The following is a 19,363-nucleotide window of genomic DNA, read 5'->3' as shown; positions in this document are numbered from 1 at the left end:
ACACTTGAGTACATTACCCAGCACCTATGATCTCTTGTAAGTCAACTGGTCCAGCAGGGTACAGCCATACAGCAGTATGGGGAGTTGATCTGCCCACATCTTCCAGTTTCCTCCCTCATCACACGCTCCAGTGGATAGGTAACTCCCTGTCTACCATTCACATCAAATCCTGAAACATTGTTTTGTGTACTAAATATGCTGTTCAATACTTCCTTCACATCACACGGCATATGTTCTCCCTATTTGTATTTCAAAAGCAATTATGTAAAAGGTGTACAACTTTGCATCCGCCATTTGCGTATAGGTGGCGACAGCGGTAAGTAGCGGTTGAAAGAAACAGATCGCAGATGTCAGGCAGTTAGCTCGGACCTTGGTCAACATGACCTCATTCAAACATTAGTCGATTTGTCTGCACCATAAAGTTATTCTTAATTGTAAATGTCAGTTTACATGCCTAATTCTTGTCATTTGCTGGAGGTGTTACTGTTTTGTTTCAATATGAAGAAAACAGCAGCTGAGTCTCATCGAGTGCTCTGGAGTACGTACGCTAAGGATGCTATTGGTCAAAGAAAGTGTTGTGAGTGGTTTCAACACTTCAATAATGCTTAGACTGGCATAGTGGTGGAAGATAGAATGTTTTCGAAGATGCAGAATTGGAGACATTCCTGAGTGAAGACTCGCGTCAAACTCAAGAAGAACTGGCACGATTAGTGGGAGTGACACAGTAAGCAATTTCAAAACGTCTCAAGGTATGGGCATGATTCAGAAAGAAGGAATTTGCGTTCCGTGTGAGCTGAAACCAAGAGAAGTTGAACGGCGTTTGTGTATTAGCCAACAGTTGCTTCAGAGGCAAAAATGGAAAGGATTTCTTCATTGCATTGTGACCGGGGACGAAAAATGGGTTCATTACGATAACCCTAAATGCAAAAAATCATGGGGATCTCAATGGCCAAACCGAATATTCACGGCTCCAAGATCATGCTCTGCATTTGGTGGGACCAGCTCGGCATCATGTACTATGAGGTGTTAAAACCAAGTGAAACAGTCAAAGGTGCTTATTATTGAATGCAATTAATGTGTTTGAGCAGAGCATTAAAAGACAAACGACCTCAGTACAGCGAGAGGCATGATAAAGTGATTTTGCAACATAACGCTCGACCCCATGTTGCAAAAGAGGTCAAAGTGTACTTGGAAATGTTAAAATGGGGAGGCCTACCCCACCTGCCATATTCTCCAGACATTGCTCCCTCTATCACCTGTTTAGATCAATGGTGCATGGCCTGGCTGACCAACACTTCTGATCTCATGAAGAAGTCATAAATTGGATCGATTGGTGGATCACTTCAAAAGATGAACAATTTTTTCAACGCGGGATTCCTACACTGCCCGAAAGATGGGAGAAAGTAGTGGCCAGTGATGGAAAATACTTTGAATGATACATGTGTAACTAATTTGTTTCAGTAAAGGCTTAAATGTTGGGGAAAAAGTGGCAGAAGCAAAGTTGTACACCTTCTAGGATTTATGTCAAATGAGATTAAAAAGTATTCACGTATGAAACTTTAATAAACAGAGTTAAATGCAAAAATAAAAAAAATGAGCTAACAAGGTGATATACACACATTTACTAAAATACTATTCCTAATTTTTACAGTATAAATTGTGAACACTGTCCCATTTCAAAATTGTAGAAGGATCTACTCATTTAATCTCATGGCAAATATGTATCAAATTCTAAAGCACAAATCTAGTACAAAACATAATCATATACTATATAATAGATTTAAACTCAGTCAATAGATAAGACAGGATTTTAAAAATATCATCATCTTACATACTACATACCAGACAAACAAAACACAGTTATATAGTCTTATGCATCTGCAAACATGGTGTATATTTTCTTCTAGACTAGGGGTTATTATGCATCCATGGTCACAGGTCTTCTCCTCTATACTAAACATTAACAGTACTTGACATTTTACGTACTTGTTTGCTTACCAGTAGCTCCTCTCATCTTTACATGTACAATGGACATTTCCACAAAATTCTTACTGTAATGGTTATTATCTCTAAATTGTTCAGATATACCACAAATTGGTCTACCTGTATCAATCACAGTTCCCTTCCCACTGATCAATCTTAATCTTAATGTAAGGACACCCAAAATCTTAATCATCTGTTTTTATACACTTCATGTAAAAGATCACTTTCAATTTCATCAAATGCTACATCCACACAGTCTTTACTGGGTTTTATCAACTTCTCTGGTATCATAGCATTACTTCAGGTACTCATGTTTCCAGATATAGATTGATTTGGATACAAATTTTGACTAACTACAGCATAACCTATTCCAGAATGCACATTTATCTATGTTACCATCAATCTGGTCCCAAACAAACTTCAAAAAGTTTTCACCTTTATTCTCCAGGCTTACAGATAATTCGCTGTTACTGTCTGGATAATTCAGCATACAGTTTCAGTATTCAGTTTATTCACCATTGACCACTTACAGCAGAATAGGTATGTACATTAAATATACAATTAACGATAACTTTACTGTAAAGTTTTTACAATTGAATTCCACTTCTTTTAGGAATATTCTTATATACTAATGTCAGAGATTATATCAAAATATTATTTTCTTATAAAATGGGTGTTTGAGTAACCAGTCATCAATCTTACATTTGAAAATATTACTGGTCAGTGACTGAGCAGATGCTGGAATTTTATTGAAGAGTTGTAAACTCATTATTTTGTATGAGTTTGCGGTCTTTGTGATTCTGTGTCTTAGTATGTCGAAGTCCAGTTTGCCTCTGGTGTTGTGGGGATGTATGTTCTCTCTGGTCTTGAACTCGTTTAAGTTGCTTTTGATGTAAAGCAGTGCTGTGTAGATGTATAGATTTACAACAGGTAATATCATGTCCTTGATAAAGAGGGGGTGGCAGTGTTCCTTAGGCTTAACTTTGCTGATTATTCTGATTACTTTTTTTTTTCTCTCCAGACGTTTACTGACAAAGCAAGAATATCCCTATAACAATATGCCATAGGAAGTGTGTGATTGAAACAGGCCAAAATATACCACCTTCAGATACTCATAAGTGACTACATTTGTCAGTCTCTAGATGAGATAACACACTCTTGCTATTGTCTTGCAGATATGGCTAATATGTTCCTCCCAGTTTAATTCTGAATTAGTGTGGAATCCTAACAGTTTTACTGATTTGCTTCCAACAGCTGTAGTTAAACCTAGAATTAGTTCTTGAGTTGTATCAGGATTACATAGGAGTTAATTAGAAGGAAACAGATTCATTACCTAGTTCTAGTTTTTCCTGTGTTGCCTGATGCAGTTCTATTGTCATGGTGTGTATTCAGCAGTGTTGTGTCATCTGCATAACACACAGTTGAGTTTGCTCCTTCCTGGTAAGGTAAGTCATTAATTGCAATGATGAACAGAAAAGGAACTAGGACCGAGCCCTGGGGCACTCAAGTCCGAACTTCCTTCAGCGAGGAGTAGCTATCTTTAATGTGCATGGCATTAATGAAAAACTGCTTTTACTGGACTGGTATTCTATGACTCTCGCTTACCTCATCACATTCTTATCTGTATTGTCAACACCGTTCACAAATGACTCTGAAACTTTATTATTCTTAAACTCCACAAATACCTGATACTCATCATCATATTTGTCCCAAATTACTTCATCAACAATGTCAGTAGGAACACAAGTCTGATCTCCATCAGTCACTTACCTCACGTACATTCATTTGCAGTAAGCTACTATTGTCAGACTTAACCAACCTCAGTTATTTTACAGCTCTCATTCCCATATACATCAAAAATACCACCTAATTCAGATCCAATACAGTCGTCACATGATTTACATACATCAGTAAGACTGTTTTCTGACCAAGAGAAAAATTATTAGTATATACTCCTTCAAAATTCTCACTACTCTCACGTTCTGGTTTGTGATTAGCACCTACATCACTATAATTAAACATAGTATCCCGAAACTTCTGATCAAAACATAAATGAAAAATCTGATATTCCTTCTGTTCAACTCTGATATGATCAACATTCTTTGACTGTCTTGCCGATTCGACAAATAACTCATTTTCCAAAACAATACATTTATTTTCTAAAACATCAACTTTTCCATTCACAGTTTTTAATCCCTCTGTCAATCCTTTTGTTTAGCTCTGAATCCTGATTACTAAGTTGGTCTATTTGGTATTGTACCCTATCCATTTTACTATTGTTTACAGGTCATTTAATTGTCACTGTAGTTAAATAAATTTTTTTGGTTAACTGATCATCATCTGCACTACATCTGCTATAGGTATCCATCTCCATTTCCTCTAGTTTTTGTCATAAACAACTGCAAAATATCAGTTTTTACTTTTTCTTTGCTGACCATGCTTTAACTTGGTTAAAACATGTCCTGGCTAGGTCCTACTGCTTTCACTTCTAAACCACTACTACCCTCATTTCTATTTATTTTGTTAGCAAGCATGTGTCCATAAACAGATTAATTTCACAAATAGTTTGTACTTATCTTTCCTTTTTGATGCCCCTCTTCGTAGTAGTAAAGTCCTCTTACATTCGATCCAGTCTGTCATTGTTGGCCGGCCGCTGTGGCTGAGCGGTTCTAGGGCTTCAGTCCAGAACTGTGCTGCTGCTATGGTCGCAGGTTCCAATCCTGCCTCAGGCATGGATGTGTGTGCTGTCCTTGGGTTATTTAGGTTTAAGTAGTTCTAAGTCTAGGGGACTGATGACCTCAGATGTTAAGTCCCATAGTGCTTAGAGCCCTTTGAACCATTTGATTTGCCGTTGGTAGTACATATAGTCACTGTTGATACGACTTGGTTGGGCAGCTCTCGGTGTTTTTTCTTAAAGACCATTCATACATAAACTGCAAGTGGCACAAATCACTCTCCCTTCTTCTGCAACAGAGAAAACTTCATTATCAGTCAATTGATCCTGGACGTTGTCAACACTTGTAATCTACCCCTTCCTCACATTATTTGTTGATTGTCACTCACTTTGTAATAAACTCTTTAAAGAAGCTTAGAGAGGAGTAAGATTTGCAATAAAGCTTTTTTACTTATCTTCTTTTCTCGTACTTGGCTCCAGTTCTTAAAGTCTAGGGGTTGATTCTTGAAGCTGAAATTTTTTGATATTATAGGCTCTCATGGGCACAATTGATGAGATAACTAGAAAAGAATTGCCTGTTAGTATGCTGATTTTTATTCTTTCACATTTTTCTATATCACACTGTCCTTACAATTTCCACTTCAAAAATGAAAATTGCATTGTTTTGTTGTTGTCGTCTTCAGTCCAGCTGTCCATGCTACTCTTTCCTGTGCAAGCTACTTAATCTCCAAGTAACTGCTGCAACCTACATCCTTCTGAATCTGCTTAGTGTATTCATCTCTTGGTCTCACTCTTAAGATTTTTACCCGCCATGCTGCCCTCCAGTACTAAATTGCTAATCCCTTGACGTCTCAAAACATGTCCTACCAACTGATCCCTTCTTCTTGTCAAGTTGTGCCACAAATTTCTCTTCTCCCCAATTCTATTCACTACCTCCTCATTAGTTATGTGGTCTACCCACCTAATCATCAGCATTTTTTTTTTTTTGTATTACCACATTTTGAAAGCTTCTATTCTCTTCTTGCCTAAACTATTTATCATCCATGTTTCACTTCTGTGCATGGCTACACTCCACACAAATACTTTCAGAAATGACTTCCTGACACTTAAATATGCAGGGTGTTACAAAATGGTACGGCCAAACTTTCAGGAAACATTCCTCACACACAAATAAAGAAAAGATGTTATGCGGACATGTGTCCGGAAATGCTTAATTTCCACGTTAGAGCTCATTTTAGTTTTGTCAGTATGTACTGTACTTCCTCGATTCACCGGCAGTTAGCCGAATTGAAGGAAGGTAATGTTGACTTTGGTGCTTGTGTTGACATGCGACTCATTGCTCTACAGTACTAGCATCAAGCACATCAGTATGTAGCATCAACAGGTTAGTGTTCATCACGAATGTGGTTTTGCAGTCAGTGCAATGTTTACAAATGCGGAGTTGGCAGATGCTCACTTGATGTATGGATTAGCAAGGGGCAATAGCCGTGGCGCGGTACGTTTGTATCGAGACAGATTTCCAGAATGAAGGTGTCACGACAGGAAGACGTTCGAAGCAATTGATCGGCGTCTTAGGGAGCACGGAACATTCCAGCCTATGACTCGCGGCTGGGGAAGACCTAAAACGACGAGGACACCTGCAATGGATGAGGTACCAAATGTAGAGACTCTTCGTGCTCGTATTGTAGATGGCTGTGATACAATACGCCACTCTCCAGGGCTGCATCAGCGCATCAGGGATTCCATGCGACGGAGGGTGGCTGCATGTATCCTCGCTAACAGAGGACATTTTGAACATTTCATGTCACAAAGTGTTTGAAGTCACGCTAGTACGTTCTGTTGCTGTGTGTTGCCATTCCATGAATAATGTGATTTGAAGAGATGTAATAAAATGAGCTCTAACATGGAAAGTAAGCATTTCCGGACACATGTCCACATAACATATTTTCTTTCTTTGTGTGTGAGGAATGTTTCCTGAAAGTTTGGCCGTACCTTTTTGTAACACCCTGTGTACTCGATGTTACCAAATTTCTCTTCTTCAGAAATGCTTTTCTTCCCATTGCCAGTCTACATTTTATATCCTCTCTACTTCAACCACCATCAGTTCCTCAAATAGCAAAACTCATTTACTACTTAGTGTCTCACTTTCTAATCTAATACCCTCAGCATCACCTGATTTAATTCGACTAATTTTCAGTATCTTTGTTTTGCTTTTATCGATGTTCATCTTATATCCTCCTTTCAAGACACTGTCCATACCATTCAACTGCTCTTCCAGGTCCTTTGCTGTCTGTGACAGAATTACATTGTCATCGGCGAATCTCAAAGTTTTTATTTCTTCTCCATGGATTTTAATTCCTACTCCAAATTTTTCTTTTATTTCCTTCACTGCTTGCTCAATATACAGAGCGAATATCATTGGGGATAAGCTGTCTCACCCCCTTCCCAACCACTGCTTCCCTTGCATGCCCATTGATTCTTATAACTGCCATCTGGTTTCTGTACAAACTGTAAATAGCCTTTTGCTCACTGTATTTGACCCCTGCCATCTTCAGAATTTGAAAGAGAGTATTCCAATCAACATTGTCACAAGCTTTCTCTAAATCTACAAAATGTGGGTTTGCCTTTCCTTAATTTATTTTCTAAGATAAGTCATAGGATCAGTATTACTTCACCTATTCCAGCGTTTCTCTGGGATCCAAACTGATCTTCCCGAAGGTCGACTTCTACCAGTTTTTCCATTCATCTGTAAAGAATTCAGGTTAGTATTTTGCAGCAGTGACTTATTAAATGGATAGTTCAGTTATTTTCACACCTGTCAACACCTGCTTTCTTTGGGATTGGAATTATTATATTCTTCTTGAAATCTGAGTGTATTTTGCCTGTCTCGTACATCTTGCTCACCAGATGGAAGAGTTTGTCAAGGCTGGATCTCCCAAGGCTATCAGTAGTTCCAATGGAATGTTGTCTACTCCCAGGGCCTTGTTTCAGTTTGTCTTTCAGTGCTCTGTAAAATTCTTCACACAGTATGATATCTCCCATTTCATCTTCCATAATATTGCCCTCAAGTACAGCACCCTTGTATAGACCCTCTATATACTCCTTTGACCTTTCTGCTTTCCCTTCTTTGCTTAGGACTGGTTTTCTATCTGAGCTCTTGATATTCATACAGGTGGTTCTCTTTTCTCCAAAGGTCTCTTTAATTTTCCTGTAGGCAGTATCTATCTTACTCCTAGTGATATATGCCTCTACATTTTCCACATCCTTAAATTTGCCCTCTAGCCATCCCTGCTTAGCCATTTTCCAGTTCCTGTCGATGTCAGTTTTGAGATATTTGTATTCCTTTTTGCCTGCGTCATTTACTGTATTTTTGTGTTTTCTCCTTTCATCAGTTAAATTCAGTATCTCTTCTGTTACCCAAGGATTTCTACTAGCCCTTGTCTTTTTACCTGCTTTATCCTCTGCTGCCTTCACTATCTCATCTCTCAAAGCTGCCCATTCTTCTTCTGCTGTGTTTTTTCCCCCCATTCTTGTCGATCACTCCCTAATGCTCTCTCTGAAACTCTGTACAACCTCTGGTTCTTTCTGTTTATCCTGGTACCATCTCCATAAATTCCCACCTTCTTGCAGTTTCTTCAGTTTTAATCTACAGTTCATAACAGATATATTGTGGTCAGAGTCCACGTATGCCCCTGGAAATGTTTACAATTTAAAACCTGGTTCCTAAGTCTGTCTTACCATTATATAATCTGTCTGAAACCTTCCAGTGTTTCCCAGGCCTCTTTCACGTATAAAACCTTCTTTTGTGATTCTTAAACCAAGTGTTAGCTATCATTAAGTTGTGCTCAGTGCAAAATTCTACCAGGTAGCTTCCTCTTTCATTCCTTACCTCCCATTCCATATTCACCTACTACTTTTCCTTCTCTTCCTTTTCCTACTATCAAATTCCAGTCCCCCATGACCATTAAATTTTCTCCTCCCTTCACTATCTGAGTAATTTCTTCTATCTCCTCATACACTTCAATCTGTCATCTGCGGAGCTGGTTGGCATATAAACTTGTACTACTGTGGTGGGCGTGGGCTTTGTGTCTATCTTGGCTACAATAATGCATTCACTATGCTGTTCATTGTAGCTTATCCATGTTCCTATTTTTTATTCATTATTAAACATACGCCTGCATTACCGTTGTTTAATTTTGTATTTATAAACCTTTTTTCACCTGACCAGAAGTCTTGTTCCTCCTGTCACTGAACTTCACTAATTCCCAATATATCATACTTTAACCTATCCATTTCCCTTTTAAATTTTCTAACCGACCTACCTGATTAAGGGATCTGACATTCCATGTTCTGATCTGTAGAATGCCAGTTTTGTTTCTCCTGATAACAACGTCCTCCTGAGTAGTTGCTGCCCGGAAATCCAAATGGGGGGCTAATTTACCTCTGGAATGTTTTACCCAAGAGGATGACATTTAACCATACAGTAGAGCTACATGCCCTCAGGAAAAATTACAGCTGTCGTCCCCCCCTTGCTATCATACGTTCGCAGTACTAGCACAGCAAGGCCGTTTTGATTAATGTTACAAGGCCAGACTAGTTAATCATCCAGGTTGTTGCCTCTGCAACTACTGAAAAGGCTGCTGCCCATCTTCAGGAACCACACGTTTGTCTGGCCTCTCAACAGATACCCCTCCGTAGTGGTTGCATATATGGTATGGCTATTTGTATTGCCGAGGCATGCTAACCTCCCCACCAGCACCAAGGTGTGTGGTTCATGGGGGGGGGGGGGGGGGATATTGTTATTGCTAAACATAAAAACACCTCCGATCACATGTATGCTCACTACTAGCACATTCTGTGGTACTGACAATATTCCAAAGACTTTACAAACTTTATTGACAGATGACTTTCTATCAATCTATACCATTATTTTATAAATGAATCCAGAAGTAAGCATAACAAATATCATCAGATTGTGCAAATAACAATAGGAATTTTAAGTGTTCCAGCTATTTCGTAATTTTGAATGTTTCTTAAAGAAGAGTAATTGTAACTGTATATACATGGTTAGTACATATTGAGTGTAACAACAAAAATAATTTCATTTTATACATTTTAGCTTGAAATTTAAGACAACGTGTACAAAATCATTTGCAGTTTTTTAGAAAAACATTTGAGATAGTATTAACTTGTTCAAAAGGTAGAAATTATTTTTGGTTTTGATAACTTCTGTTCAAGAAAAGTAATGCTACAGGAGGGTGTCCCTTTACACCAGGCTTTTGACAGGTGGTCACATTAATGTGATTGGGCCATACAGCATAACTTAGCTTTTGAGTCAATAATGAGCTTAATTCTAAAACTGTAACTATTTGAAAAAAGTTGAAGGAAAAAAAATTCACACCACTTTGATGCAGTTTTTCACTAAAACTGCAGTGATGCAATGTAAGCTATACTTAGAATATTTAAATAAACTAATTTGTGCCATTTTATTATTACAGATGCTGTATTGTTCTGAAGCTGGTATATATGGATAAGTAAGCTCTGCTGCAATGGTAAGGTAAAGACACTTGAGAAATTAATTTTCTTTTCTTTTTTTTAATTTATCACTTTCGCATAAAACATGGTTTATTCTGTTTTTTTTTTTTTTTTTTTTTCTGAAGTGATAGTCTGAGACCAGTTATGACTCTGAGTGTTACAGAAAATGTTTTGCTTTCAGGTTATTTGGTGAGACATTGTTCAGTGAAACTGGACAGCCAGATGGAGCAGAATCATGTGCATATTATAACAAAACTACTAAAAGAATTATTACTTCAGTATATGAGGGAATCCCAGAGAACTTTCTTTTGAACTTCTTGGGCTGGGCGGTAAGTAACGATCAAAGAGTTGAATTCTATTAAAAATCAATTTTTTCATTACTCTTGTGGGGCCTTACTTCTGTTTATCAGCTTTACCAGACTGAAATTCAAGTTGATGGCTGTGAGCTGGTAGTTATATTGCTAAGATAGGTGAGACTGAATGTGAAAAATGTATGCTAGAAACTAACATTGATTTGCCACATGAAAAGGAAAATTCCTTCAAACTCTTAAATTCGGACACTGGTGTGTCATCAAGTACTTCAATTTAGGAAGTCCATCTTCCAGTACTGTTAGTAAAATCACAAAATCTGATAACAGGCCTGCTAGCTTTGTCAATCTTTTGTTTCTTCTTTAGTGAGGAAAGAGGAACTCATTGGAGAGTTTGGATCTGTGCTTTCTATTGTAAAACTGAACTGAGAGTTAGGACTTCCAGAATTGATTTGCATGCTGTATGGGATGTGTGGGGCTCATGTATGGGGAAGTTTTCTGTAAACTGACTAAATCTTGACAATGTAATGCAAAGGAATAGATTGTTACTCATCACATAGAGGTGGCTAAACATTTAAGCTTTTGGACAAAAGTTACTTGTGAATAGAAAGGTAATGTGTTCCTACTACAGACTACAACTGCAGCAATCTGGGAAGGTGGTGGCAGGGTAAGAAGGCGGTATGGCATGGCACGGCATGGGGATGGGATGGTATGGCGGAGGGATAGCAAAATAGGGGTGGGGAAGATAATGTGCTTCATGTGAGAGCATAGTGATTATAGCTTAGTTTGTAGTTCACATATCTTTCACAGGTAACCCTGTCTTTGAGGGGATGTAATCGAGCTGGGGTAGGTGGTGGTGGTGGTGGTGGTGGTGGTGGATGCATTTATAGAACAGGTCCTGCATCTTGGTCTATTGCAGGTTTATGAGCCATGAGGCAAGGGATTGAGAGCAGGGGTGGAGTAGGTGTGGACAAAGATATTGCATAGGTTCGGTGGATGGCAGACCACCAGTGTCAAAGGGACGAGGAGGATATTCCTCATTTCAGGGCATGGCAACAGCTAATTGAAACCCTGACAGAGAATGTGATGCAGTTGCTACAGTCCTGGGTGATACTGTTTAAAGAGAGTAGTGCTCCTTTATGGTCAGACAAGGGGTATTTGGTAGATGATTTCTCCAGTCACCTAACTCCTCTTACTTCCTACACAGATAATAGGTGACTGGTGAGACCACCTACCAAATACCCACTATCTGTCCACAAAGGTGCATTACTTTCTTGGCACAGTACCGCACAGGAGTGGAGCAACTGAATCACATTCTCTGCCAGGTTTTAAACTACCTCTTAGCATGCCCAGGAATGAGGAATATCCTCCACACCCCTCTCACGTTGGTGATCAGCTATCCACTGAACCTACACAATATCCCTTCTCCACCCTTGCTACCAACTCCTTGCCTCACAACACACATGCCCGCAATAGATCTACATGCAAGGCCTGTCCCTCACATCCTTCCACCACAACTACCTATTCCAGTCCAGTCACAGGCATCACCTATCCCATCAAATGCATAGCTACCTGTGAAACCAGTCATATGATCTGCAAACGAAGCTGCGATGTCTGTGCTGCTTTGTACGTGGGCGTGACAACTGCCAAGCTTTCTGTTCACATGTATGGCTGCTGGTGCTGTAACCAAGACAGTTGGACCAACCAGTTGCTGAACTTGCTGTCCACCAACATGATGTGCCTTATTTCAGTGTCAGCTTCACAGCCTGTGCCATCTGGATCTACGAGCTTTTCTGAACTGCACAGGGAGAACTCTCTCAACAACACATCCTTCATTCCTGTAACCCTCTTAGTCTCCACTTCCACTAGTCCGTTTCCTCCACCTACCTATCCCCTTCCCTGTTTCCACTCCAGTACTACACACACCTTCTTGTCTATCAACGCATCTACAATATTTTCCCCCCATCAGTCTCCTCTCCTCTCTCTGGTCAAATCAGTGAAAATATCTGAAAGACATTGAAAGTTCAATAGCTGCAGTACTTTGAATAGCATGGTCAAAAGCATTTATACAATCAAACAAGCTCAGAAATAGTTTGACACTCCAGGGCAAAAGGTGCAAAATAAAAGTAGAAAGAAAGAGCTGATGAAAAGCTATATGTTGTGCTGCTCAGTAAGTCAGGGGAAGGAAATACTTGAACTGATACAAAACTTGTTGGATAATAATTACCAGGTAGTTAATATTTTAAAGCAATATGCCAAGTTCAGTGCTGTAAACAATAATTTAAGTTCTTTGGAGGGAAGTCTTTGTAAATACCACATAATTTAATTGAGGATACGAGCAAGTCAGACTTCAATCTCAATTATATAGATGTGGATGAAACTGGGCACATTTTGGTATCCTCTTTTTAGAGCGTGACAGTTGCCACTCTGACATGTATGAACTGTAAGTGCCAAAATAATTGAGTCTCATCACTTGAAAACTGTAAGTATCGAAGGTAGGGCAAATGTGAGAACAGTTGTGTTAAAGGTGGCCTGCTTCGTTTGCCGATAATTTTATATTTCCAGAACCACAAAAAAGTAAACTCATTTCACAACCACTGGCAACCAGTTTATACCAACAATGTCATGGACTAACTGCTATGAAATATAAAACTGAGTATCTACTGTAGTTGTTCCAATGCCAAAGGAGATGAAACCTAACATTCATCATTTGACACATTCTTGGAGCATATACATATCTCTTAATTTAGATTGCGTACATTGCTGCATGGTTCCAGCTATGCTTCAAACCATCTAGCAAAGACTGAATACTGGCAGTTTACTCAGGTATAAAACTCACAAAAATATTATTTACAGTTTGTAATAACTCCGTAATTGCTTGACAGTTCTTTGTAACCATGCCCCACAATCTAGATCTTTCCCACATGACTTCTTTCCACTGGTCTAGACTGTACTAAATCAATGGCAATTTTTCTAATGAATGTGCACAGCTTCCAGAAGACACTTACAAAAACTGACAGTTTGCAGACTGAATTTTCCCCTCTGCAACGGAGTGTGCACTGATATGAAGCTTCCTAGCAGATTAAAACTGTGTGCTGTACCAAGACCCGAAACTCTGGACCATAGTCTTTTTCGGAAAAGTGCTCTACTGACTGAGTTATCAAAGTATGACTCCTGACCCATCCTCAGAATAGGAAATTAGGCACTGGCAGAATTAAAGCATTGAGGGAAGGTTGTGAGTTGTGCTTCGATAACTCAGTTGGTAGAGCACTTGCCTGCAAAAGGCAAAGGTCTAGAGTTCAAGTCTTGGTCTGGCACATAATTTTAATCTGCCAGGAAGTGTGATGAATAGTTTCTAGAAAGTTTAAAAGGCAAATTGAGTGTGTGTTTCCTTGTAGATATATACTGTGCAAGCCATTGTACAGTGCATGATGGGGAGTGTTATGTGCCAATTAACAAATTTCTGTTCTGTTAATTTCACTTACTGAGTGGGAGTGGGAGAGGGGTGTCAGCAATGACTGCCTATATTCATTGTTATATTCCCTTACATTTCCTGAGCATCTCTGTTAAACTTTTGTATCAACCAGTTATCCTAGCTGCATATAACTAAATTCAGTGCCTGTCATTTGAGAGACTTCAAAAGCTGGAATAGTAGTCTAGAATTAGTAACACTAGCATCTAGTATGGAATTAACTTGAAAGAAGCACTGCATGTTCCCAGAAACTGTCCAACAAATCTTAGGCTTGCATTTGCATACCCTACTCCTGTAATTGTGTGTTTGAATCTCTTAGATTTATAAACAAAATGGTGGGTGCCAGAAGCTTACAATTAATCTTGCAGTTGGATATTATCAAGTTATTTCTCTTTATTTGGAAATTGTTTTCTTTCTTCAGACTCAAAAAGTTGCCATTTTTTGCACTGACTGGGCATAGTTTATCATTCTGTGTTTCCTTATGATATCCAACTGTGATTTTCCTGTGGATAAGACCATAGATGGAGAAGCAGCTTGTAGTGTTACTGCTGACCCTATGTGATAAATAATTTTTGTACAGTGAAGTATTGCCAGCCCTTAATGTTTCCTTTGGACAGTTCCAATATTACTTTCATTCCTGTTGAGCATTCACTGTCAAATATTAGGTCGGTGTAGAATTTAGCAGCATTTTTGTTTTGCATGCTGGTATTCTGGTTGCTATGGGTTTATTTATCGATTGTCATTTTTTATTTGTAGTTCAGTGTTGCTGTTTGAGTTGACATATTGTCATTTTATCATTTGGAGGCAGTGAATGGAGCTGTAGATACTAGAAAATTAAATACCAAGTGGAGAAATTGGATCATTTCTGACATAGTCTTCTGTTTGAGTTCCATAGAGGGAGGACAGCAGTGGAGGCAGCCAGAAACATTGGTATTGTGTGTGAGGAGAATGCCATTGGACAGGGCATGGCAAGAAAATAATTTTCTCATTTTGAGGAGGATTGTTTTGATATTGGTGACTCTCCACATTCAGGAAGACCTTAGAGGTTTGAGGATCCATGATGATGATTCATGTTAGTGTACACATGAACTGGCAAACGTGACAAACTGTGATCATTTTACCATCGTACGACATTTGCGTGGAGTGGGTAAGATTAGTAATTGGGTGAATGGGTACCGCATTCTCGAAGACACAATCGCAAAAATCTGCAGTTGGCCATATGTGCATCTCTGCTTGCTTGTCATCAATTGGCTCGTGAACATAACCAAACATTCCTATCCCGTATCATTACTGGTGACGAGAAATACATAATGTAAGGAAAAGAAAGGAATGGTAGAGTCCAAAGAAAGCAGCAACTCGCCATACAAAGTACTGCTTGCATCCACAAAAGATAATGTTATGCATCTGGTGGAACAGCGGTGGTGTGGTGCACTAAAAATTACTCCCCTGAGATGTAACCACCACTGCAGACATTTGACAACAGCTGAGACACCTTGCAGGTACAGTCAAAAGCAATGACCAGGAAGACTGAAGTGATGCTACTCTACAATGACGCTACTCTACAATGACGCTCGCCCACATTCTGTGAGACACAAAAAACACTATACAGAAGTTGGGTTGGGAAGTCATTCTGCACCCGCCTTATTCACCTGATCTTGAGGAGCCCTCAGATTTTCACCTTTTCCACACTCTATTGAGTGGAAAACCTTCAAGGAACTTCCTTTCCAGAGGAAAATGCATTATGAACATAGTTAGACGAGTTCTTCGCCACAAAACTACAATTTCTAGTGTCGCAGAATTGACAGACTGTTGTAAATAGTGGAGAATATAGTATTGGTTACTAAAGTCTGTTATGTTTATCTGTTGTGTTTATTAAACTTGTAGAGAAACACTGTGAACTTACACACCAACCTAATATAGTGTATGTATAGTTTTCTGTTGGTAAAAGATTCTTAGTTATGTCTGTGGAGAGACTCTTTATTGTTAATTGACAGTGTTGTGTAAAGGAAATTATATTGGAAAATTAAAATAAATTGTGATGTATTGTAAAAATTTCCTTAACATTCTGAGGTCCAGCCTTTTAAAAAAAATTTAGGCCCAGAAAACTAGCCATTTGTGCCATTATTTGAAATCAGCTGGCAAATTTGTGTTTGCTACCATATTTACTCGAATCTAAGCTGCACCTGAAAAATGACTCTAATTCAAGGGGAAAAAAAAAAATTTCCGAATCTAAGCCACACCTGAATTTTGAGACTCGAAATTCAAGAGGAGAGAAAAGTTTCAGACCGCACCTCCAAGTCGAAACAAAGTTGGTCCATTGTAAAATGAGACACAATTTAGGTCAAATGGATGAAGATACAGCTACAGTAGTTTGGTTCGAGTCGTAATCTTAACAGTTAAGCTTTACCAAGTAGCTGTTGCTATGTCTCAGGCGCTCCGTCCGTATTGATACGGGTACCCTTCCTTTTTCAGGTGCTTCATCTGGTTTGAATTGATTGCTTATTTTGCTTTGATCTGATAAGTGCTGTTCTCTTTGTTATAGGTGTTCGCGTCACTCTAAGCTGAAAATGCATTATTTTACTGTCATGCATTGTTTGTTGCACTGCTGATGAGTGTTTACGACTGTCGCTGACTGCGGCATGGCTAGCTTTTGTGCGCACTACCGCCACTTACTATTAAAAATGAGAGGAATTCTCATTAGTGAAACAATGGCAAGAGACTGCTATTTGTTGTTACTTACACTGCTGATTTCTTTGATAATGATCAACAAGAACCAAATACTAGACTGTGTATGATAGATGATGTTCTGAATGAGAGTTTAGCAAAAATTTTTCTCCATTTGAAAAACATTGCAGACGCCTCTTTAGTACATTACATTCCGCACAGAAATTAGTCATCTTAGATTTAAAAATCTAGTCAGTTGCTGTGCTTTATTTCTGACTGTATCACTATTGAGCATAAGAATAATACGAAGATAAACATGACATGATACGTATATTCTTCCACGTTTGCTGTTGTCTCACTCTGGTTTCGTAGTTTATTAGGCAGACAGGATTTAAATGAGATAGCAGCAAACACGAAAGAATGAATGGCATAATGTTTACATTATTCTACATTTTCTTTTAATTTATTTATTGATGCAGAGGTTTTGGCACCAGTATTTATCTTTGTGCCTGCAAAGCATGCCTGTGTAGCGGTGCATATATTCGACGGCAGAAGTTAGTTGTGGCGGCACCTACCAACATTTTTCAGAACTTCCACTTATTTTGCACTTGATCCTAAACTGCAGGTGGTTTTTTGGATTACAAAAACCGGAAAAAAAATTCGAGTAAATATGTTATCTGAAAAATAATACACACTGAAAAAGAGCAAGCTTAAAGGTTTATGTTTCTTATTTTAGTTTTTTGATTGGGTACAAATGTTACAATAATGATGGCAAAAAAAATAATTATCCTTAAAAATATGTGAGGCGAGTTCCTGAGCAATTTTGTATGTAATTGGCTTTAGCATGGAAAATCCTGAAGAATTATGACATGCAGAGAGGTATGTCGCAATCAGGACTACACCAAATTGATTCTTTCCAGCTTGTTTTACAACTAAACTGTCTCATTCTCTTCAAGCAAATCTTGAAAACCCATGTTGGATCTGCTTCATCATGAGATTCATCTGTAAAAAAGAAGAGATTAAGACACAAGTAAAATTTAACTAAATTGTAATTGCAGCAGGAGTGTGGGTAGCAAAAATATTAGCAATGGAAAATTGTAGCAATGTTCAGTGTACTTGAATATGAATCCTCTTCAGATTTTTCCCACTCAGATATTTCTTCCTCCAACCCAGAATCATTGATTCCATCCTGTTGAGCTTTCAACATTTCTTGCTCATGTAACAAATGTGTCATATTTGTAGTAGAATTAGGCAGATGGCAGAACCTAATGAGTACGTGCAAGAAACTTACAAAAATGTGATCACATATTTCCTCAGTCATTTGTTTGCAATTGTTTCTCCTGAAATAATTCTAGAAATTAACAGAAGCCTGCACCTGTCAACGGACAGGTAGCAAGAGGTCCATGCAGTTTTCTCATCTGAAGTGAGTAGACTTTTCGAGCAGTAGTTGGCTTGCACGTAAAGAACAACACGACCTGAGAGATACTCTGTTGTGTCCTTTTGAATACAGCTTTGTGGCCCAGGCGGTGGTTGGGCATGGTCACCGAAGTGTTAAGGAGGTTAAATTCAGAGACTGGATTGATTCAGAAGAGTAGTTTGATAACATGTAATCTAACTTCCTAGTTTTAGTGTTTTGAACTTGATCAAGTGATTGATTTGTGGAAAATTCCACCGAATAACTGATGCACATTAAACTGACAAACCACTGGCCTGTAATTTTTGAGAATTGCATAACGTGTGCATAGACATCTGGTGTCACTTACCTCTAAAAGCCTACCAAGAACTTGTTGAATTCATGCCACCCAGAATAACTGTAGTGTTGCATGCTAAATGTGGAACAACTGCTATTAAGCAGAGTCATAATGTTTTGGCTCATCAGTGTTTGCTGTACGGTAAAGGACTGATGAAAAGAAATAAATCCAGTTTTCTTCACTCCTGCCCCCCCCCCCCCTGCCAACTCTCTTCCTCCCTACCCCCCCCTGCCAACTCTCTTCCTCCCTACCCCCCCTGCCAACTCTCTTCCTCCCTACCCCCCCCTGCCAACTCTCTTCCTCCCTACCCCCCCCCTGCCAACTCTCTTCCTCCCTACCCCCCCCCTGCCAACTCTCTTCCTCCCTACCCCCCCCTGCCAACTCTCTTCCTCCCTACCCCCCCCTGCCAACTCTCTTCCTCCCTACCCCCCCCTGCCAACTCTCTTCCTCCCTACCCCCCCCCCCCTGCCAACTCTCTTCCTCCCTACCCCCCCCCCCCTGCCAACTCTCTTCCTCCCTACCCCCCCCCCTGCCAACTCTCTTCCTCCCTACCCCCCCCTGCCAACTCTCTTCCTCCCTACCCCCCCTGCCAACTCTCTTCCTCCCTACCCCCCCTGCCAACTCTCTTCCTCCCTACCCTCCCTCCCCCCTGCCAACTCTCTTCCTCCCTACCCTCCCTCCCCCCTGCCAACTCTCTTCCTCCCTACCCTCCCTCCCCCCTGCCAACTCTCTTCCTCCCTACCCTCCCTCCCCCCTGCCAACTCTCTTCCTCCCTACCCTCCCTCCCCCCTGCCAACTCTCTTCCTCCCTACCCTCCCTCCCCCCTGCCAACTCTCTTCCTCCCTACCCTCCCTCCCCCCTGCCAACTCTCTTCCTCCCTACCCTCCCTCCCCCCTGCCAACTCTCTTCCTCCCTACCCTCCCTCCCCCCTGCCAACTCTCTTCCTCCCTACCCTCCCTCCCCCCTGCCAACTCTC

The 19,363-nt window shown here is 39.7% G+C and overlaps 1 protein-coding gene across 1 annotated transcript in view; it reads left to right on the top strand.

The window, feature by feature from the left end:
- LOC124593684 (calcium permeable stress-gated cation channel 1-like) overlaps positions 1–19,363 on the top strand; it is a 181,139-nt gene that overhangs the window by 42,337 nt on the left and 119,439 nt on the right. Inside the window, exons 2-3 of the mRNA XM_047131985.1 lie at positions 10,156–10,214; positions 10,374–10,521. Of these exons, the coding sequence (XP_046987941.1) occupies positions 10,207–10,214; positions 10,374–10,521 (156 nt within the window). The 5' untranslated portion in view covers positions 10,156–10,206. The remainder of the gene's footprint in view (positions 1–10,155; positions 10,215–10,373; positions 10,522–19,363) is intronic.

This window comes from Schistocerca americana, chromosome 2, assembly GCF_021461395.2.
Source record: "Schistocerca americana isolate TAMUIC-IGC-003095 chromosome 2, iqSchAmer2.1, whole genome shotgun sequence".
NCBI lineage: Eukaryota > Metazoa > Arthropoda > Insecta > Orthoptera > Acrididae > Schistocerca > Schistocerca americana.
Note: the sequence above shows the minus strand (reverse complement) of the source record. Positions and strands in the feature narration are given on the sequence as shown.